At 33.9% G+C, this 20,880-nt stretch overlaps 1 protein-coding gene across 1 annotated transcript in view; it reads left to right on the forward strand.

The window, feature by feature from the left end:
* Window positions 1-20,880, forward strand: part of LOC143912278 (cGMP-specific 3',5'-cyclic phosphodiesterase-like) — a 141,483-nt gene that overhangs the window by 117,124 nt on the left and 3,479 nt on the right. The window contains exons 6-18 of the mRNA XM_077431561.1: window positions 1,625-1,729; window positions 5,885-5,986; window positions 8,085-8,360; window positions 11,279-11,404; window positions 11,481-11,598; window positions 11,838-11,929; window positions 13,783-13,907; window positions 13,968-14,166; window positions 14,743-14,896; window positions 15,017-15,176; window positions 15,255-15,475; window positions 19,421-19,607; window positions 19,686-19,822. Of these exons, the coding sequence (XP_077287687.1) occupies window positions 1,625-1,729; window positions 5,885-5,986; window positions 8,085-8,360; window positions 11,279-11,404; window positions 11,481-11,598; window positions 11,838-11,929; window positions 13,783-13,907; window positions 13,968-14,166; window positions 14,743-14,896; window positions 15,017-15,176; window positions 15,255-15,475; window positions 19,421-19,607; window positions 19,686-19,822 (2,002 nt within the window). The remainder of the gene's footprint in view (window positions 1-1,624; window positions 1,730-5,884; window positions 5,987-8,084; window positions 8,361-11,278; window positions 11,405-11,480; window positions 11,599-11,837; window positions 11,930-13,782; window positions 13,908-13,967; window positions 14,167-14,742; window positions 14,897-15,016; window positions 15,177-15,254; window positions 15,476-19,420; window positions 19,608-19,685; window positions 19,823-20,880) is intronic.

A 20,880-nucleotide genomic window follows, 5' to 3' on the forward strand; every position in this document is an offset into this window, starting at 1 on the left:
GTTGCTGCAGAATTTATTTTATATTGTACATCGTCAGCGTCAAATTAAAATCCATTAACTTTTGATTGGATTTTGATAGTACAAAGCAGTTCATGTTTGGAGAAATAAATTGTTAATAATATATATTATTATAGCAGACTATTTTCGGTGCTACTTTAGTATGCCGTCTACCTTTGAATTGCAGTAAACTATTTATTAAATTCAAATTTAAATCAATTAACTTTTGATTAGATTTTGATAGTACAAAGCAGTTCATGCTTGGAGAAATAAATTGTTAATAATATATATTATTATAACAGGCTATTTTCGATGCTACTTTAGTATGTGGTCTACCTTTGAATCGCAGTCAACTATTTTATTTATCACAGAAAAATAGAATAAACGTAATACATGCCACCAGTATTTTTAAATATTGTTAAACGCAAAGCATTATGTTTAATGTTTTGCAAGATATTTCTCGAAATGAAGATTTATGCCACTTTTAATTATAACAACCCATATTTTGGTAACATTTTAATATGTATGTATATACTTTAAAAATGGTTCTATAATATTAGGTTTTGAAAAATGGGGCTGAATAAATATCGTTCATAATCTAATTTTATAAATTATATAGGTATGTCAGTTATTTTTTTTTTTGATTTTTAAATGCTTTTTATTATTTCTAAATTATTTTCACAATACATCTTATATCTATTTTAATAGCTACTGATCTACTGATCATTTTCTATTTTACAATTTTTATTTTATTTTATTAGTAATCATAGTATTATATTATTCTAATGATAATGTACAGCATAATAGGAAAAAGAGCTTAAAAACCTATTTACAATTCTTAATATGTCAGTTAATGGATTTTCAATGTAATATCGAAAGTTATAACCTTTCGAAAGTTGATTGTATGTATGGTTACATACTATCTATTTATAGTCTGTGCGACAGTAAAAGAAATAAAGAATTTTTATTTTGCTCCGCCAAAGAAAAATTATTTGTGTACCCATTTTTATAAATCGCAATAATGTATTATATAATTGTCATAACCTTGTTGGTATAAATTAAGGAGCTTAATTATTTTTTGCAAATGCATTATGAAGGTTTTCTCTTTGTTGTGTTTTTTTTTAATTAATTACGACAACGTTCGTTGTTTGCTTTCCACCTGAAAAACATAGCAACCATTTTCGCTCTCCGTTTTCATCATTTTCCTACACAATTTAACTAGATATGTTGTTCCTTCGTGAACATCCTCCGTTTTGTCGGCAGAGCTTCTCATTAAAAAAGCAATCAAGGAAATTTTCATAATCCAAAGAACAGAAACGGGGTGGGGGGGAGGGGTGGGGGGGGAGGGGTGGCAGGGTGTGTTTTTCCCATTTAAATTTAAATGACACCCCTAAACGCCTTTCGGATAACAATAAAACTCGAACGCGAAAAGGTCGCCTTTTCGAATTTCCCGCATAAAAATTGATGGGGCACGATAACACAGGAATTTATTGTCGGTACGAGGTGGGATGAGAAGGGATGCTGCTGAAACGCTGAAATCCAGCTTCCCATCCCGTTTCCGCCACTGCTTTTGTGCAATCGAATGTTGTTTATTTATTTAATTTGAACGAAATATTCCGCTTTGTAGAACAACCTCGAATGTCTGGTGACGAAAATCATGAGGGAGGCGAGAGACCTCCTCAAGTGCGAGAGATGTTCCGTTTTCCTGTTGGACTCTGACTGTTGCGAAGCTGTAAGTATCATCACTTTCTTATATTACATATGCATTCATATATACCAGTGGTTTTTAGGGTGTAAAAAAATCTACGAGATAAAATAAGAAAAAATAATCTCACCAATGGACGTTCTATGTAATATGAAACAATTTAAGTACACATATTTTCAATATTTTTTAGTTTGTACTATTTTATTTTATTTTTATATTACATACATACATATATACATCATATGTGCCATGACAGGAATTACCTCAAGGCCAAACATATGGTTAGATTATTTTTCAAACATAACAACACATAGAATACAATAGAGACATCTTTGGACAATTTTTGATACACAGAAAATTTGCGAGAAATACATTATGTAGGTAGAATTTATAAGATTTAACAAATTTAACTGTTGTCACAAATCTTCTGTATTTATTGTACGTACAATTTATAAAAATTATGAACAAATCTAAAATCCAAAGATGTCTCAATGGATTCATTCTGTAATTAATTAATTAATTAATTGTTATTTCGTGTTCTTCAGCTTCTGGAAATACAGTGGTATATGTAATAATAAAATGCTGCATTTTTTTAACTAATTGTCCAGGAAGGCGCATTGGGGTTTTCCTCTCAAGCTTTCCTGGTATATACTATGTAGAAAATAAAATAAATAAACGCAATTTGATACGATATGATATGTAAATACAATCGAGATGAATTTATGATTAGTATATTTCGAGAAGGTTTTCTCGCACGTCATCAGAATATAATACGTGTGAAAAGTTTCGCTCTCACCTTATTATTCATGCAGGTGGAAAAGTTTCTGAATTAAAGCTTTTCCGTATTGCATTCGCCGACGACATCTCGCTGTATCGAAAACAGGAGGCAGCGAAAGAGATCCGGTTGGATTTTTCGATAAACTTCGTTTTAATGCTCGTTGTTTGCTGTCTTCGAGATGGCAAACATTTTCGACGCTATGCGGTGGAAATTCATTCAAAGAGAAGAAAATCCCCGGGGAAAATTTTCGCCGGATCGTCGTCACACCACTGCACTGCAAGCTTTCTCGTTTTCACTAGCATTTCACGCAAATCTTTTATTCAATACGAAACGAGTGCTGCAAGAATTTCGTTTTTGTATATATGTGTAATATAGGATTGAAAAATATTCTCTTTGACATTTAAAGGCGAATTTATTAAGCAATTTTTTTACAACAATATTATCCTTGTCATAGCTGAGTTGGGTATGTATTATACGGTTAAATTTTTCATAGTGCATAAAATCTGATTACTGTCAAAGGCGGAAAACTTGAACCGTTATAACTATATTACCCAATAAAATGTTGAAACGTCTGCCGAAAATAATTCGAACCTCGTTTTTTGCACCGAAAAATTTTGCTTTTACTGTAGATATACCTTATATATTTCCAGATGCTTTTTATAATATATAAAATTTGTAAGTATCAGAAGGGGAGTATAAGTACATATGTAGATTTACTATACCACAGTCAAGTTTGTTTATAGTAACAATTAATCGCTGTGAATATATTATATAATATGTATAGCGAGCTCAATATTTGAATTCATCGAAGATGAATATGCAAAGATGCAAATAAGATCATTTTGAATTGCCATTTTCAGCAAAACCACCGGATGATCATGGATTAGTAAATAAAATGGCCTTTTTTTAAAACTCGTTGGTAAAATCACACCCGCATAAAGGACGAAAGCTGTAAAGGATGCTTAGCCAACGCCACGTGTATAGGATTATAAACTTTCGGCTATTTTTTTCACAGCGTTTTTAAAATAATACAGGGCTGTGTTATCGCTTCAAAATTGTAATAACATATGTAGATATAAATAAAAAGTACATTAATATAATATGTATTTGTATAAACAATTCAATTTAATAAGCAAAATTAGAATAGTAAAAAAGTATGAGATGGAGGAAACAATCGGTTTTGGCCACAACACATCAACATGCATAAATACTTGCAATTAATCGATTTTATTTATATGTTTATCGATTTTGTTTGTTAGTGTGTTTACTTCAATCAAATTGGAGACTCTATTTCACCTATACTGTAATATTATTAATTAAAGTCGATTGACTTTTTTCGACTCCGACTCCGACTCCACAGCCATGAAATAAATTCAAATAGAAACGAACCTTCTCGTCAGAAGGATATGAAGTGTTTTTTAAATTTGATGTTACAAGGAAATAATTTGATATTACAACCAGCAGTATGGACCAATGGTTAGAATATGTATAGTTATAATGCTTTCGAACATAGTGGTCACGGGTTCGAGTCTCACTGGTTGTTGCTGGCTAGATCTTGGTATTTTGTCTCCAGTTCGATCGTTTCATAATTACATAATTATTATATATTTTTACAATAAACACGACATCCATGGTCGAACATTATACAGAAACATTGTAAGCATTATACAAGGGAAATACGATAAAAATTCACAGAGACACCCATGGAGAAATTTGCAGCATTCATACAAACCAGCAAAAAATCGAGATGCTGAATAACTCAAATTTTTGCGAGAGAGATAGAGAAGTATAGCAATTTTGGAGGAACACGAAATTAACTATTAATTAATTAATCCATAGGGACATCTATGGATTTAGACTTGTATATAATTCTTTACATATTGTACATAAATCAAATTCAGATATTGGTGACATAGTGGGTTGGATGGTTTTCGCCAATTGAACAATGAAATCAGATAAATTAGCAAACTCTGATAAGAAAGGATCGACTTGAAGTCACAAATATCCAAGTCTGACCAGCAGCATTGAAGGTTAGCACGGAATCGAACCCGTTAACCTCTCGGTGCTTAACACGAAATTAACAATTTATTAATAAATTAATCAATTGAGACATCTATGGATTTCGACTTGTACATACATTTTTAAATATTATAATGATATTTACAAATTCAGATATTTGTGACATAGCGGGTAGGACGGTTTTTTCCAATTTGATGTAGGAACCGTTTCAACAATGAAATCAGATAAACTGGAAAACTATGATAGGAAACGATCGACTTCACAAATATCAATATAAAATCACGAATATCCAAATATAAGTATGTATTGTTGCGTAGGGCTGGGTGGAGGATCCAAATAAAAAGCCAAAATCGCTTCACAGCATTTATTAGGTGATTAAGGAGATCCACGCACTGCCAGGGTTCCATCCAGAATGCCTTTATATGGCCTAAGTACCTGCTTATAAAGGACAGGTCGCTCAGTGCATCTTCCTCGACACGTTTGTTTACCTATTGTTATAGTCACGTACCAGATATGCAGTCCCACGTTTTCGCGCTGTCAGTTATGAGAACTCTAGCGGGAAGTGGCTGGGTGCCGTTACCGTCCACTAAGTCCATTCGGCGGGTCTCCATTGTTAGCCGACAGCACTAAAGCCTGGAGATAATCCTCGAAAACCAATTATAGCGGCGGCTCCTTTTAGCATATGCTACAGTATTTTTGACTTCCCGCCACCCACTGCTTTTGTCAGATTTTAATTGTTTAAGCACCTACATATAACTTTATCTTTTTCACATTATAGGCTCTCAATATCTCTTAATATATTGTTAATACACTAATCTATCTATATATATAAAAATGAATGTCTGTGTGTGTGTGTGTCTCGAATAGGCTGCTAAACCACTGAACCGATTACGATGAAACTTTCAGGATTTGTTGTGTACATGTCCGGGAAGATTACTGTGAAAAAAAACAGGAAAAAACGGGAACAGAAACGGGAAAAACGGGAATGAGTGTCATTGCGTTTTTGAATTTTTCCAATCCGTCGGAAAAACCTGCGTTTTTCCGACAAATGGGAACGGGAACGGGAACGGGAACGGGAACGGGAACGGGAACGGGAACGGGAACGGGAACGGGAACGGGAACGGGAACGGGAACGGGAACGGGAACGGGAACGGGAACGGGAACGGGAACGGGGAATTGTATGCGTTATTGTGGCGTTGCAACGTGTGCCGGTTTCAGCTAGTAGGTTATATAATGAATATTAAAATGTTTATTATATAATGCTGATATGTACATATATAGTGTTGCGGCCAAATTTTTTTTAGTATAGTAAATATTAATAACTTTATTTTTTACGTTGTTTATAAATTTTATATGAGTGTTTATTGGTGTGAATTTATTTCCAGAGCCATTTAGAAAGAATTGTGGAGAGGCCGGGACAGCAACAAAGGACTCTAACGAGGCGACAGAGCAACAACGTGGACGTGGAGGAAATTCTCGAACAACAGGTGAGAGAATCGTCGCAGTTTCAATTTTACTTTCATTCAATTTAAAACCAATCGAGTGGATATGATGAGTCCCCTCGTCTCGGAAACAGAGCCTACGATGCGGAAATTCAACAGAGGTGGGTTTGTTCAGTGTCGTTTTCCGTTTTGCTCCAACTAGTCCAAGTCAAACTTGTCCCATCAATCAACGAACGACTCGGTCGACACTCGACCAAGACGGATCGGTAGCACATTGTCTCTTTTTTTATCGTTTTTTCACTTCTTTTTCTCCCTAGTCGGATTGTGGGATCTACCACAATAGCCCCCCATCATCCTGCTAATGAACTGCCAATCTCACATTTTCTCTTCACTCCGTTTCGCGTGTATCTCTCCTCAATCACGCGCGCCACTGTCCCTCGTAAAAACCAAACGAGTGAGTGATCGAGGTTGCGGAAAAAGCGGGAGGGAAAAATTGCGAAAATGAAACTGTCACCGGAGACCGTTTATTGATTTCGGATATTCGCTCATTTTGCCGGTTAATTTTATAAGCTCGGTCGACCCCGGTTCCGGGTTTCCGGCACAATATGGCGAAAGCTTTTCCGAAGCTTTTCGCTAATGCTCGAGGGGAATTTTGTTGAATGTTTAATGTGGAAGTTGCGAAAACATGAGCGTTCTGTTTTGACGTTTCGGACGTGTTTGAATCTGACGCTTGTCCGAATTTAAGCAGTGTGAAATCGACGAATTTTCCAGCGGTATGAGCCCGTGATGATTTTCGGGAAAATTCAGATAAATACAACTCTCAAGGTGACTTTTATTATATGTCCATATATATTTTTTTGATTTTTAAATGCTTTTTATTATTACGAAATTATGTTCACAATACATCTTATATCTATTTTAATAGCTACTGATCTACTGATCGTTTTCTATTTTACAATTTAATTTAATTTGGTTAGTAATCATAGTATTATATTATTCTAATCCTCAATATATCCAATATTTAATCGCCATAGTTCTTTATCAACGCTAAATAAAATAAAATTATATCGCGCGCTCATATTACCATTATTAACCTATGCTTCACCTGTATGGAATAACGCCTCGAATACTAACCTTTCCAAGCTCCAAGTAATACAAAATAAATCCCTAAAAATAATTTATAATACACCCATATATACTAACCTGAAAAAACTGCATGCCATATATAATATTCCGTTTGTTACAGACATTACTAACAAACTAACCAGTAGATTCTATGACAGAATCACTAATAACCATACTAACACACTTGTGAAGAGTCTCGGTGATTACAACAAAATGTCTATACCCTTCAGGTATAAACACAGATTACCTAAACACAATCTGCTTTAGGTCATCGACTTTAGAGAGTCTTTAATTAATATTATGTATTAGATGTATTATGAACATTTATAAGGATTGTAAATAGGTTTTTGAGCTCTTTTTCCTATTATGCTTTAGATTAACATTAGAATAATATAATACTGTGATTAATAACCAAATTAAATTAAATTGTAAAATAGAAAATGATAAGGAGAACAGTAGCTATTAAAATAGATATAAGATGTATTGTGAACATAATTTCGTAATAATAAAAAGCATTTAAAAATCAAAAAATATTATTCTAATGTTAATCTACAGCATAATAGAAAAAATAGCTCAAAAACCTAAATATATATAATATGTATTTGAACAATGTAGGTATCAAATTGAAAGTGAATGCGAAACTAGTATTGTTCGTGACTACTTGTGTTACATTCAGTATCAATATCAATCAAATCGAAAAATCCGCGCACTATCTACTTGTTGCATGTTTATAACCTACCCCCCCCCCCTCCTCTCCCCACCTCTGAAGTGCGAATTAAGTACCGATTATTTCTTAAAAATTCTTCTCAGATGCCTTATTAAACAATGAGTTCGTACTCTTCGTACTTATTAAACAATGAGTTGTAACAGTTAATAATCTTCTAATTAAGAATCCTTTCTGAAGATTAGTCGAATTGTTAATTTAATACTCTGATTCAGTTCTGAACTCATCTTCAACTTTTTATGTATCATATAATAGTATTGGAGATCAGAGATTTGATTGAAATTTCTGTTTCAGAGTGCAAAGATTCGGTTTACGGTTGTCTTCGAGCTCGGTACGAGCGCCAGGTCAGCTGTTGTGTCCCGACCCACAGCTGCAGAGGTGCAACGATGCACTCTGGCCCAGTTGGCACTGTACGTGGCCTCAACTGGTCAGACCCTGAATATTGGAGACATGGCCAGCTGGCTGGGCCACGAGCAGAAAGTGCAAGCAAGAGACGCCAGAACCATCCTATGCATGCCTATAGTCAACGGACAAAAGGCAGTCATCGGAGTGGCCCAACTCATCAACAAGGTATAGTAAAACCACTACTACACATCTTTCAAGAATACAGGGTGTGATTGAAAATATCAAATAGTATATAAATTTGAGTATACCATCTTTACAAAAGCTCTACTGCTTTTGGAAGCAGATCTGAAGATTATATTCCAGTAATGTCTTTGGAGACTCTTCTAGCTGGTTGAATATTGATTTCAATTTAAAAGAATTTAAAAATTGTAAGCATAGTTAGTACAAAATCAGGCGACGGAACTATGATATATAATTACATAATGATTGAGAAAGTGCAAAAAGCATTTCTTCGTTTCCTTTATAGGAAAGAGTATGGGTATTACTCATATCTCTACCCTACTCCTTTCCTTTTGGGCATGCTTGGGTATAATCCCCTTGAACTTCAGACAAACTTCTCATTAATTCGTTTTGTTCTCCAGCTTTTACGTGGTAATACGTTATGCCCGTCGTTGCTTGAACAGTTGAGACCCTAATAATTATGTGCGTGGTAGACATCATCATATTATGGTTGTACCTCATGCTCGCACAATTTTATGTCGAATGGCTCCTATTCCAAGAGCTATTTGACTTCTCAATGAAATCATTGCTGCTAAACCAGAATGTGATATTTTCCACCTCAGTGATCGTAGGTTATTGGAGATTATTTTTACCTATTTGTCTGGTAGCCTGCGCTCATTATTATTTTTATAATTAAATGTGATGTATGAGTGGAATTTTGATCTTCTTTCTTCCATTTGGGCCTCGCAGGGATGTTTTGTATTTGCGGCTGATTCTTATATATTAGTGCCAGCTATAGGTGCAAGACATTCCCTGCTTTGTATTTTATTATTTGATATTTTTTGCTTTATATATTATTATTATAATGCTATTGTTTTTTATGAATATGTATACGTGTAGTTTTTGTCTGTGTATATATGTATATAGTATATCTCCCTGTATTTTTTCGAACATTGTGGCGCAATAGGGACTCCTGTAATGCCACAATGGTTCAAACTTAAACTAAAAATAATGTATACGAGTATACGCAATGCTTCCACCATCTAGGTGTGGCAATCTTCATCTGGAACATCCAGCAGGCTTTACTGTATTTTTTTTTTCATGATTATTACACAATATTTTTGATCACACCTCGTATCGATTGTCAAGATGAGACGGACGGAGACCTCCCGCGAATAAGTGTCGATGATATGACCACAATAAACGTTGGCACAACAATGGCCAATATAAACGGTCGTAGTCATCGTTTGGTCATAATGGCTCGACCAAATATGTCCGTCTTTAGATGGACTTACGTCTAGGGAGGGCCAATTCGACAGTTAAATCAGATCTGTCCGATCGATTATCGACCGTATCTGACGCTAATCGTTTCGTTCGCATTGTGCAAATCGTTTTGCGATCGATGGAGATGTTTGTTATTATATTTATTATTATTGAACTGCTAAATCTAAACAACGATCTGGCGTAATGTATGTGTGAAGGTATTTGTTGTCGGAAGGCTTATCTATGGGCAGAGCCGTGCCAATGATTTTTGTGTTTTCTTTTAATAGCTAAATGGCAAAAACATAATTAATGAAATAATTTTATTATGAAAATTATTTATTGTATTAAAATTACGTTATATTATAAAATTAAATTATGTAAAATTTAACTATTCATACTAAAAATTAAAAAAAATATATATTTTTCCCTCTTTTAAATTAGCACACTCATTAATATCGTCAAATTTTCACTAATTTATGTTCTATTGATAAATGGCTTAACTCAGAAGTGCGATATTGACTACTTGCATATCTCAAATAATTTTTTATTATTCTCAATTTGCTGAAATTTATTTCGGCCGTGGCTATTGTCAGAAATATGTATAATATAAGATTCTTGTAAATCCCACTCACTCAGTACATTCAAAATATCCATGTGATAAATAGTGCTCGGATCTTTATTTCCAATAAATGTTTTATTTGATATTTAAAACATTTGAGATCATTTAGTAATTTATATTTGCCTATTTTTGGGTATGCTGCCGATTGTAAAATTCATTTTTCTTCTAATTCTTCTATTGATAATGAAATTTAGCCTTTCCAGGTCAAAAAATAGAACTCGACCTATAGAAATGTATCGTTCATATTGTATTTTTCGTCGTAAGAAAGTTTTACTTCACGCTCCGACCGCCCTTCAGATTCTTGCGCCCTTGACAAATGTCCCCTTGCTAATGCCTTGGTACGGTTCTAATCATTGGTTTGTGTCGCTTTGAGAAACGGAAGGTAGTATAAGTAGTTTATTAGATATAAGATTTAGTGCTTTTGAAAGTATAACTATGAAGAAAAGACGAATATATGCAATGTAGTCTATAGAAGTCTGAGCTAACGCATAATACGAAAATGAAAGTTTCCTATCTTGATATGTTGGACAGAATATTACTGGAAGGAGTTTAGAATGCAAGCAGAATTATTTAGGTTTTCAGATGATGAAACATCTATAAGATACGGGTGGATTGAATATTCTAGATGATCTGTTTGGGGTTTATGATGAGGAGTATACAATATAGTTTCTAAAGGACAAAAAATAAATGTATAGATTACAGTTAGACTAAAATGTATGTATGCTTGAGATGGTCCACTATTAGAAATAGTTAGATGACAAAAAATTATAGTTTTTTACTCATAAAAGCTATGTCTAAATTTACAACTCGTCAAACTTTGTAACGGCCTGTATTTATGTAAAATAACCCCAGCTATGGTAATAAGCATCCGGACGAAGGTTGAATTCTAGGAATTTAAGACTAAAATTAGATTTCAGCTAATTCGGTTATGCTGGGTTGTATCAAAGCACTCCACTTATTACTCTCCGTCCTTCTCCAAAATTAATAAAAATTGCACTCTGCTGCCTGTACACGTTTTCATCGAACGACTTCATGTTTTCAGGAGAACGAAAGTCAATTTTCAGAGAGTGACGTGTCCATATTTGAAGCGTTCGCCATATTTTGCGGCCTCGGAATTCACAACACGCAAATGTACGAGAACGCTTGCAAATTGATGGCCAAACAAAAGGTAAACTAACAAATAGGAAACGTTTTTGAAAAGATCGAATACATACATTCTCATACATTGTGTTTAAAATGCTTAGGTTGCTCTGGAATGTCTGTCGTACCATGCGACAGCTTCCGGCGAAGACACTTCCAAGTTGGCGAGAGAAGTTATACCTTCAGCTGAAGACTATAACTTGTATAGCTACACATTTCATGGTGGGTAACTTAACATATTCTATTGAACACTTAAGTGAATTGCTGCTTCTTCACACTTCAAGTCAAACGTTGTGTTGCTCCTACAGTACATGTGTAGGAGTAAAATGTCTTAGATAAAGATTATCTTGGTTTCGTTACACATTCTGGAAGTGTTGATATGGATTTGAATGATATCCAAAACTAGTCAAAAAATGAAATAATTGAATATGCATATGATAATCTGATTTATCTCGTTCTAGATTTCGATTTGGCAGATGATGATACATGCAGGGCTACGTTGAGAATGTTCCTACAGTGTAATCTTGTGCAACAATTCCATATACCATATGATGTGAGTGAAATATTCGTATTGCTTTCATTTTTTCAGTCCACAAAGATGCATAACTATGAAGATTTGGCCCAATAAAAATACATTTCATTGAAAATTTGACATTGTGAAGATATGAATGTAAAGATGGGCACTTTTAAATATGAGTCATTGTAACAATCGTTTAATATATGTACATACATAAATGATTTCGTAACAAATTATTATATATCCATTTCTTACAATGAAACAAAGACAGGTTTTTAAAGATAAATGTTTCTCGTTGATTAAATTCTGAATTAAAAAAAATGTTGCCTATAAAGATACGACAGTATTAGAATGATAAGAATGAAAATATTAGATAGATGTTAGACATTTCTAAATATAGATTTATCTTAGTAAAGATAGATCAGTCTTAATATGAGCGAGGTAGGACTGCCAAAGTGGGTTAAAGATGTGACAATATTAAGAGGGCTGGACAGCAGCGCCTTGTCCATACAAACGTACTATACTTCTCCCTTCCTCAATTATGGCACTAGAGAAATTATTTTTTAATATGCTATGGATATCCACCATTGGGGCGCATCTATCGTTTTATTTTTTTGATTAATTATTTTTTATAGGAGCTAGGAGTCGCCAAACATCTATAAAATCGCCTCTTTTTTACACCCACGAAACGAGTCCAGCATGCTTATTTAACGGTCGATTTAAAAAAAAATACGCCGATAGATGCACAGAAAGTATCTTTCTCATACCGATGATGAATTTTTTTTAAAAATTGGTCCAGTTTTGGAGGAGAAAATAGAAGAATACGAAACCTCAATTTTGTCAATTTAAAATACGTTTTATCTGGTCGAAGCGCAACTGTCGCATTCACTCAATATATATATAGATATATATTGTCGCATTCACTCAATATATACATACACTCAATATATATATATCGAAGAAAGGAACGGTAACAAAATTAAGGTTTCGGGTGTACAGCCCTCTTAAGATGCGATATTGTTTCAATGTAAATATAAGTTACTTAAAATATTTTTAATCAAGCCACGGCACGCTTTTGTACTTAAACACGTTATCAGAAGAGAAAATATTTATGTGTTAAAAAATAAACAATTAATACAAATCATAAAAGACCTATCGGATCACAATGATAATCAATCATGAATCGTTAAACAATAACACTGTTCGACACGAAAAATGGTTCAGAGACAAGATATGACTTTTCTTATAAATCTATGCCCAGTAAACACGAATCTGGTAATAAAAAATGTTGATTGTCTCGAGATTCGGAGATATATGTATGCGTTTTTTAAATCGCGCGATTTTTCTATATCTTCGTGTTGTTCGGTCGATGTCTCAAAATCTGTCAATTTCCTGTTCAAAATGAGTATTGGAATCTATAGTCGGGTATTTTATCTTTTATTTGTAGTATTTTTCAGCTATCAATATAAAATAGTATTAACAGTGGGAAAAAATCCCAAGTGAAAATACGTACTTTTGACTTTTGATTTGAACTGGACGACTCCTTAAGAGAAATTTGAAAGCTCAAAAGTACCAAAAATGACAGATAAAATACCCGACTATAGATTCCAATATTCATTTTGAACAGGAAATTGACAGATTTTGAGACATCGACCGAATAACACCAATATATAGAAAAACCGCGCGATTTAAAAAACACATACTAAATCTGGATCTAGAGCCAATCAACATTACCAGATTCGTGTTCAATGAGCATAGATCTATAAGAAAAGTCATATCTCGTCTCTGAACCAAAAAAAAGTCGTCATTTGTCAAACAGTGTAATTGATTGAAAATTTACTAAAATCCATTCAAAGATTCAATTATATGACGTTATATATACATTACAGGTTTTGTGTCGTTGGATCTTGAGTGTCAAAAAGAACTATAGACCTGTGAAATATCACAATTGGAGACACGCCCTAAATGTAGCTCAAACTATGTTCGCCATGTTGAAAACCGGAAAGATGGATAGGTACTATTATATTAGATACATTATCTGAAGAGGTCACCATTGATGGCGTTGTTATTTCAGGTTTATGTCTGAACTTGAGATACTGGGGTTGCTGGTGGCATGTTTGTGTCACGATCTGGACCACAGGGGGACGAATAATGCTTTTCAGACGAAAACTGAAAGTCCTCTCGCTATCCTGTATACGACTTCTACCATGGAGCATCATCATTTCGATCAGTGCGTCATGATACTCAATAGTGAGAGTAATAATATTTTTCAGGTATGATTCTATCCGATTATGTGCATATTATTTTATACATGTATAACCAGCAGAATAGATAGTGGTTATATAATGCTTTAAACAGACGGGTTCAAAACCCACTGGTTACTTACTACTGGCTAATCTTGGATTTATGACTCTAGGTCGATCGTTTCCTATCAGAGTTTGCCCATTTACCTGATTTTCATTGAAACGGTTCCAACAAATTGGCAACCTTATCCATTTTCTCGCAAAATTGCGAGTTTTCAGCAGTCTCAAATTTCGCTGAATTGTATAAAATGCTGCAAATTTCCAAATTTGACCGTAATATATGTAGATGTTAATTGATATATATATATTTACTGAACTTCGTTGAATTGCTTAAAATGCTGCAAACTTACAAAAAATTAACCATAGATACCTCTATGGATATTAATTGATATGTATTATATTTACGTACATACTTTGTATAATACTAATAATATTTGTATCAAATATACAATGTTTCTGGCCAGGAAGGCACATTGAGGTTAATTAAAGATAAAAATAAAATAAAAAGTACATAAATTTGAATGTGAATTATTGGTGTTTTTTTAGGCACTTTCTCCAGTCGATTATAAGAATGTAATGAAAATAGTAGAGACAGCTATCTTATCTACGGATTTGGCGATGTATTTCAAGAAGAGGAGCAAGTTTTTGGAACTGACTGAAAACGGAGAGTTCGATTGGCAGAGTGAAGATAAAAAAGAGTGTTTGTATATATTGTTTTGTTTGAATAACTTAAATTTAAAATTTAGAAATGTAAAAGTACTATTTTACAATAAATCATTAATAAATTTGCATTAATATTGCATCCTTTTTGTTTATATAGTGCTCTGCGGAATGATGATGACTGCCTGTGATGTATCAGCCATTGCAAAACCTTGGGAAGTGCAACATAGAGTCGCCAAACTGGTCGCTGATGAATTTTTCGACCAGGGTGATTTGGAAAAGTTGCAATTGAATCAACAGCCGGTTGCGATGATGGACAGGTTACAAAAATGGTTCCAAATTGAGAGCAACTTTGATGACAAAACTTTGACTTTTAATGTTCGTATTGGAATTTTCAGAGAGAGGAAAGATGAATTGCCTCAAATGCAAGTCGGTTTCATCGATGTGATATGCGCACCTCTGTATAAAGTCCTGTCTGATACTTTTCCTTGGATTATGCCACTGTACGAAGGTACCGTTGATAATAGACAGCGATGGCAAGATCTCGCAGAAAAAGTGGAAATGGGCTTGACATGGATTGATCATGACACCATTGATAAGCCAATCGAGGAGTTTTCAGGTCGGATTTCAATACCTTGCCATATCATTTTATAGAAATTTAAGTTGTAAGTCAGTTAAAGTAGAACTTTTTTATTTCATTATTTTTCCAGACAATCTGGAGTAGAAAATAATATGTCAGTAGGTTTCATGTTTCTGAAAATGTACATATATGAAGTAGTTTACTATTTGTTCATGTGTATTACAATAGGTTAGTTTAACAGATAGATATGTACTTTGAAGTTATCCAGTATTCCAAAAGTTGTCCTATTATAAGGGCTGGATACCCGAAATCTTATAATAAATCTTAAATATATATCAATATATATATATATATATATATATATATATATATATTGAGTGAATGCGACGGTTGCGCTTCGATCAGATAATACCTATTTTAAATCGACAAAATCGAGGTGTCGTATTCTCCAGTTTTCTCCTCCGAAACAGTACCAATTAAAAAAAAATCATTATCAGAAATGAGAAAGATATTTTCTGTGTTGGTGTGCTCGTATTTTTTTAAAAATCAACCGTTAAATAAGCACGCTGGACTCTTTTCGTGGGTGTAAAAAAGAGGCGATTTTATAGATGTTTGGCAGCTCCTAGCTCCTATAAAAAAATAACTAATCAAAAAAATAAAACCACATAAATATGCCTATGGTGAATATCCATATCATATTAAAAAATAATTTCCCTTGTACCCATAATTGAGGAAGGGAGAAGTGTAATACGTTTGTATGGACAAGGCGCTGGTGTCCAGCCCTCTTAATCTACTGTGAACAAAAAACGGTTTTTAGTTTCAAAACACTGATATGTGTTTTTGAACTTATGTACATTATAAATATTGTACACATTAACTGTCATTTAGTACTAGACTAAATTCAAAACCAGTACATTTTTTCCAAAAACATATTTCTAAATATTTTAATTATTTAAAAGAGACACACATTTATTATAAAATTAATTAATTTTCTTGAATTCTCTCATAAAATTCTACATAAGGCTGGTTAAAATTATACTAAGTGATTAGCAAACATTTTAAGGTTTCATCAATCAATTTCGTTTTATCACTGGACTATATATTGTTCATGAAAGTCAAAAATCCGTCGGTTGGTGTATTTTTTCCTAATAAACGGAAACAACATTTGACTAATTTTCCAATATTTTTGTAGAAGACACATTGATATAGAATAACCTAGATGCGCCTTACAATACATTTTTGGTCGGTGATCTTGTCGCCACTAACTGAGGGGTGCGGGGGGTTTAAAACTAGCGGGGAAGTTGGGAAAAAAAAGGTTTTTTCCCTACGACGCAGCGGTCGGCGTTTTTTTTCACTTCCCCGCTAGTTAAACCCCCCGCACCCCTCAGTTAGTGACGACAACATCTCCGCATATCTATCGACAAGATCTCCGCAATCAACCTTTCCTACTTAGAAGCTAACTACCTACTGAGAGAAAGTGTGCATGCGCCATGTATTTTATGTATTTTGCATGCGCCAAAAGGGAGACCAGTATATTATACATCTATGAGAAGACATCATTTTCACCGAAGAATTTGTATAGTTATCCATCTATTAGATACAAAAAATCGGTTACATAAAAAATTGTACTGGTTTTATCTCAGGACAGATATCGAACAACCAGTACTGTCCTGTTTAAATCAGTACGAATGGTCACCTTATACTATTCAATACTGTATCGCATTAGATCTGCTTCATAGATTTGAAATTTGTGTACACTTTTACTTAAATTTCAATGAGACGCTTAAGAGGGCTGGACACCAGCGCCTTGTCGATACAAACGTATTACACTTCTCCCTTCCTCAATTATGATACAAGAGAAATTATTTTTTAATATGCTATATATATCAACCATTTGCATGTATCTGTGCTTTTATTTTTTTGATTAGTTATTTTTTATAGGAGCTAAGAGCCGCCAAACATCTATAAAATCGCATCTTTTTTACACCCATGAAAAGAGTCCAGTGTGTTTTTTTAACGGTCGATTCAAAAAAAAAATACGCATACAGTTGCATAGAAAATGTATTTCTCATACCGATGATGAAATTTTTTTAAAAATTGGTCCAGTTTCGGAGGAGAAAATTGGAGAATACGAAACCTCGATTTGTCGATTTAAAATACGTATTATCTGGTCGAAGCGCAACTATTCACTCAATATGTATCTTGATATATATTGTCGCATTCACTCAATATACATATATATCGAAGAAAGGAACGGCAAGAAAATTAAGGTTTCGGGTGTACAGCCCTCTTAATATCAGTGGTTTGAACTTGTTTTTTTATATATGTATCTGTTGTTATTGAAAAACACTATTCAATTAAACATTCTATCTCTTGCACATATGTCAGTGGCATAACTACCGCGCCCGCAGACCCCGCAGTGCGGGGGGCGCCGAGGCTTGGAGGGCGCCGTAAAGCGACGCGCCTTTTTCACTAATTTTTTAACTTTTTAAGTCTTTCCGTTAATAAATAATAGAAATAGCGACCAAAATATGTCAAATTTACAACTTTACGCACAAAATCAATGGGTTCGTTCAGATTTTTCGACAATTGATTTTGAACACGCTCCGGAATAAGATCGCGATTGATTACAATTACATAAACCAACTCCCGAAATGTGTTTGATCGTTTTATATAAAAATTAGCTCATTGCTCAAGGTAAAGTGTACCATTGTGTTCTCTGTAATTGAGAAGTATTTTATGTTTTTTTTAATATGAGTAGTTTTAAGAATTTCAGTGAAGAAAGCAAAAAAATAATCAAATCGCGAGTTAATCGAAATTGACTAAAACTGACAAAGTCTCTGGTGAAATAGTGGAATTAAGTCCTTCGGCAGTTTTATCAGAAAAGCAACCTAGCTCTTCTTCGAGAAATGGAGATAATACGGCGAACTTAATGCAAACTGTTGCGAAAATTCAATCGACTGATCATAGCCCTTCTTCCCCAGTCATTTCTGGTGAAGTGGTCAAATCATTTCTGAGGTTCCTGTTTTACGTACGATTTGTGGAAAAATTCAGAGAAAATTGAAAAATATATCTCTTCAGAAATGCTAAGTCGTGTTATTAAAAAATTATTGGCGTCAAGTCCATTCTTCTTCTTGTTAATGCCTTGTCCGCATCCGGACGTTGGCAACCACCTCGTTGATTATTTGAATATATCCGCATCGGTCTTCAGCGGCTCGGAATAGCTCTTCGGCGCTCATATCGGTCCACATGCACATGCGCATTTTTCCTTCTATTTTCCCCATGGTTATCAAACGGAGAAATTCGTATTTTGGACCCCGTATCATGTGTCCGAGGTACTCCATCTTTCTCCGCTTGATGACAGAAACAAGTTCCCTGCCTCTCCCCATCATGCCGAGGACAGCTTCGTTTGATATCTTTTTGATCCACGGAATCTTCAGCATACGCCTATAGACCCACATCTCAAAAGCTTCAATGCGGCTGATCATCTTGGTTTTCAGAGTCCACGTCTCACATCCGTGTAGTAATACTGTCCAGACGTAGCTCTTCGCGAATCTCAACCGCGTATGAAGATTGAGATGCTTGTTTGTAAGCGCCGCCTTCAAGTCCATTATCGTGCCATTAATGTCATATTACCGTTGACTAAAAATAATTTGGCATTTCGATGGACATCGAGAGAGTTTTGTATCTTCTAACAATCCTGGAAATTTTATATCTTTTATTAAACTTCTGATAGCTTATGATCCACTTTTGGAATATAAAGCAGGTTTTGTGACTTACTTGAGCGCGAAAATACAAAATGCAGAAAAAGAGATTTATGGAACAGTTGTAAGGAAATAATGTGTATAAGAGGGGGGGGGGGGCGCCTTAAAATATTTTGCGGCGGGGCGCCTGGAATTCACGTTACGCCACTGACATATGTACATATTGTGGATGTGAGAACGTTTTGAATTTCATTTATTTTGATAATTTTATAAATTTCAGCTTCTTCAGAAGTGATTAAGGATATAGAATTTACAGTGACTACATTGAATTGTAGCCATTCAATGGACCATTCGGACAAAGACAGCGGCAACAATGCCGGTCTTCATGCTGCGTCAGTTAGACCGCGATTTCATTCACTTCGTAAGGGGAAATCTCTCGGAAAGGCGGTCCGATCTCGGCTATCGCGGTAACACATTATCACAATCAATTGAATAACTGATTTAACCGTCTAGTTGTCATATATGGTGCATTTGATCTGTTGCAGATCGCTGTACAATGCGTCGACAGAAAGAAGACCGTCGAACAATGATAACTCGTCCAACACGACTATCCCAGAAGAGAATGGTAAAGAGAAGCCTTCACCGTCCCCGCCGGTTAAACAGAAGCCTCCAAAGCACAAAAGTAAACTGTGTGAACTGTTGTGACAATTTAAAATCAACATGCTGGTGATTATGTAAAACGTTCCGGAATGCGATGAATTGTCCAGTTCCAGGTATGCGTTCGAGCGTATTGTAAAATAAATTCATATGAAAAGTCTGAAGTGGAATTCAACAAGAGTTGGATCGGATCGAATTATTTACATATATTAATATTTTCAGTCTATTTGAAGAAATCAATGTTTATAATAATAATATAATATTAGTCGTATTGATACTAAAACACTGTTGCTGTGTGAAGAATAATGATTATGTTTAGTGTGAAGTACTTTTAATGCTGTGAAATACATTATAAGCAGATGACACCGTCCATGACTGTAAATGTCAACTAAATGTATTTGAGAGATACTTGATATTTCCATTTAAAATTGTGCGTTTTTAAAATCACATATACTCGAATAGTGTGAATTTCTTTGTGTTATTGAATAAATTATTAAAATATTATATATTTGTTAATTAATTATATTTTGTTTTAGTATTTAAAAAATAAACATAATTAAAAATGGCATTAAATGGGCTAATTTTTATGTAATTGTTACTTTTGTTGATGATTTTTAACAATTTTCTTATTAATTACATGTGTCTAAGTGTTTTAGAATGATTCTCAAATTAAATATATGATTAGATATATGTAAATTGAAGTCTTGTCTAAATTTAAATACATACATAGATAAATCATAGTATTTTTGTATTGTAATATCCGATAATTTGTATAAATCATTGTTTCATATTATGCATTGGACATTTTCATGTGATAGACAACGTTTACATATATTCCATATATCATTTATATGTATATGTTATTATACCAGTATTATATAATAATTGAAAACCATATTGAATGATTTTAAGTTTGTGTCACTAGTCTTTATTATTTAATTTGTATAATAAAAATAAAATTTAATGGTATCATCTGTGATATAATATGAAAAGAGCCACAAAAAAGTGAAGTTGAATTTACATATGTAAATCAACGCCAAAAGATGCTAGTGATGTTTTATTCCAATTGTATGATTGTGCTAT

The sequence above is a fragment of the Arctopsyche grandis genome, chromosome 5 (assembly GCF_051622035.1).
Source record: "Arctopsyche grandis isolate Sample6627 chromosome 5, ASM5162203v2, whole genome shotgun sequence".
Classification (NCBI taxonomy): Eukaryota; Metazoa; Arthropoda; class Insecta; order Trichoptera; family Hydropsychidae; genus Arctopsyche; species Arctopsyche grandis.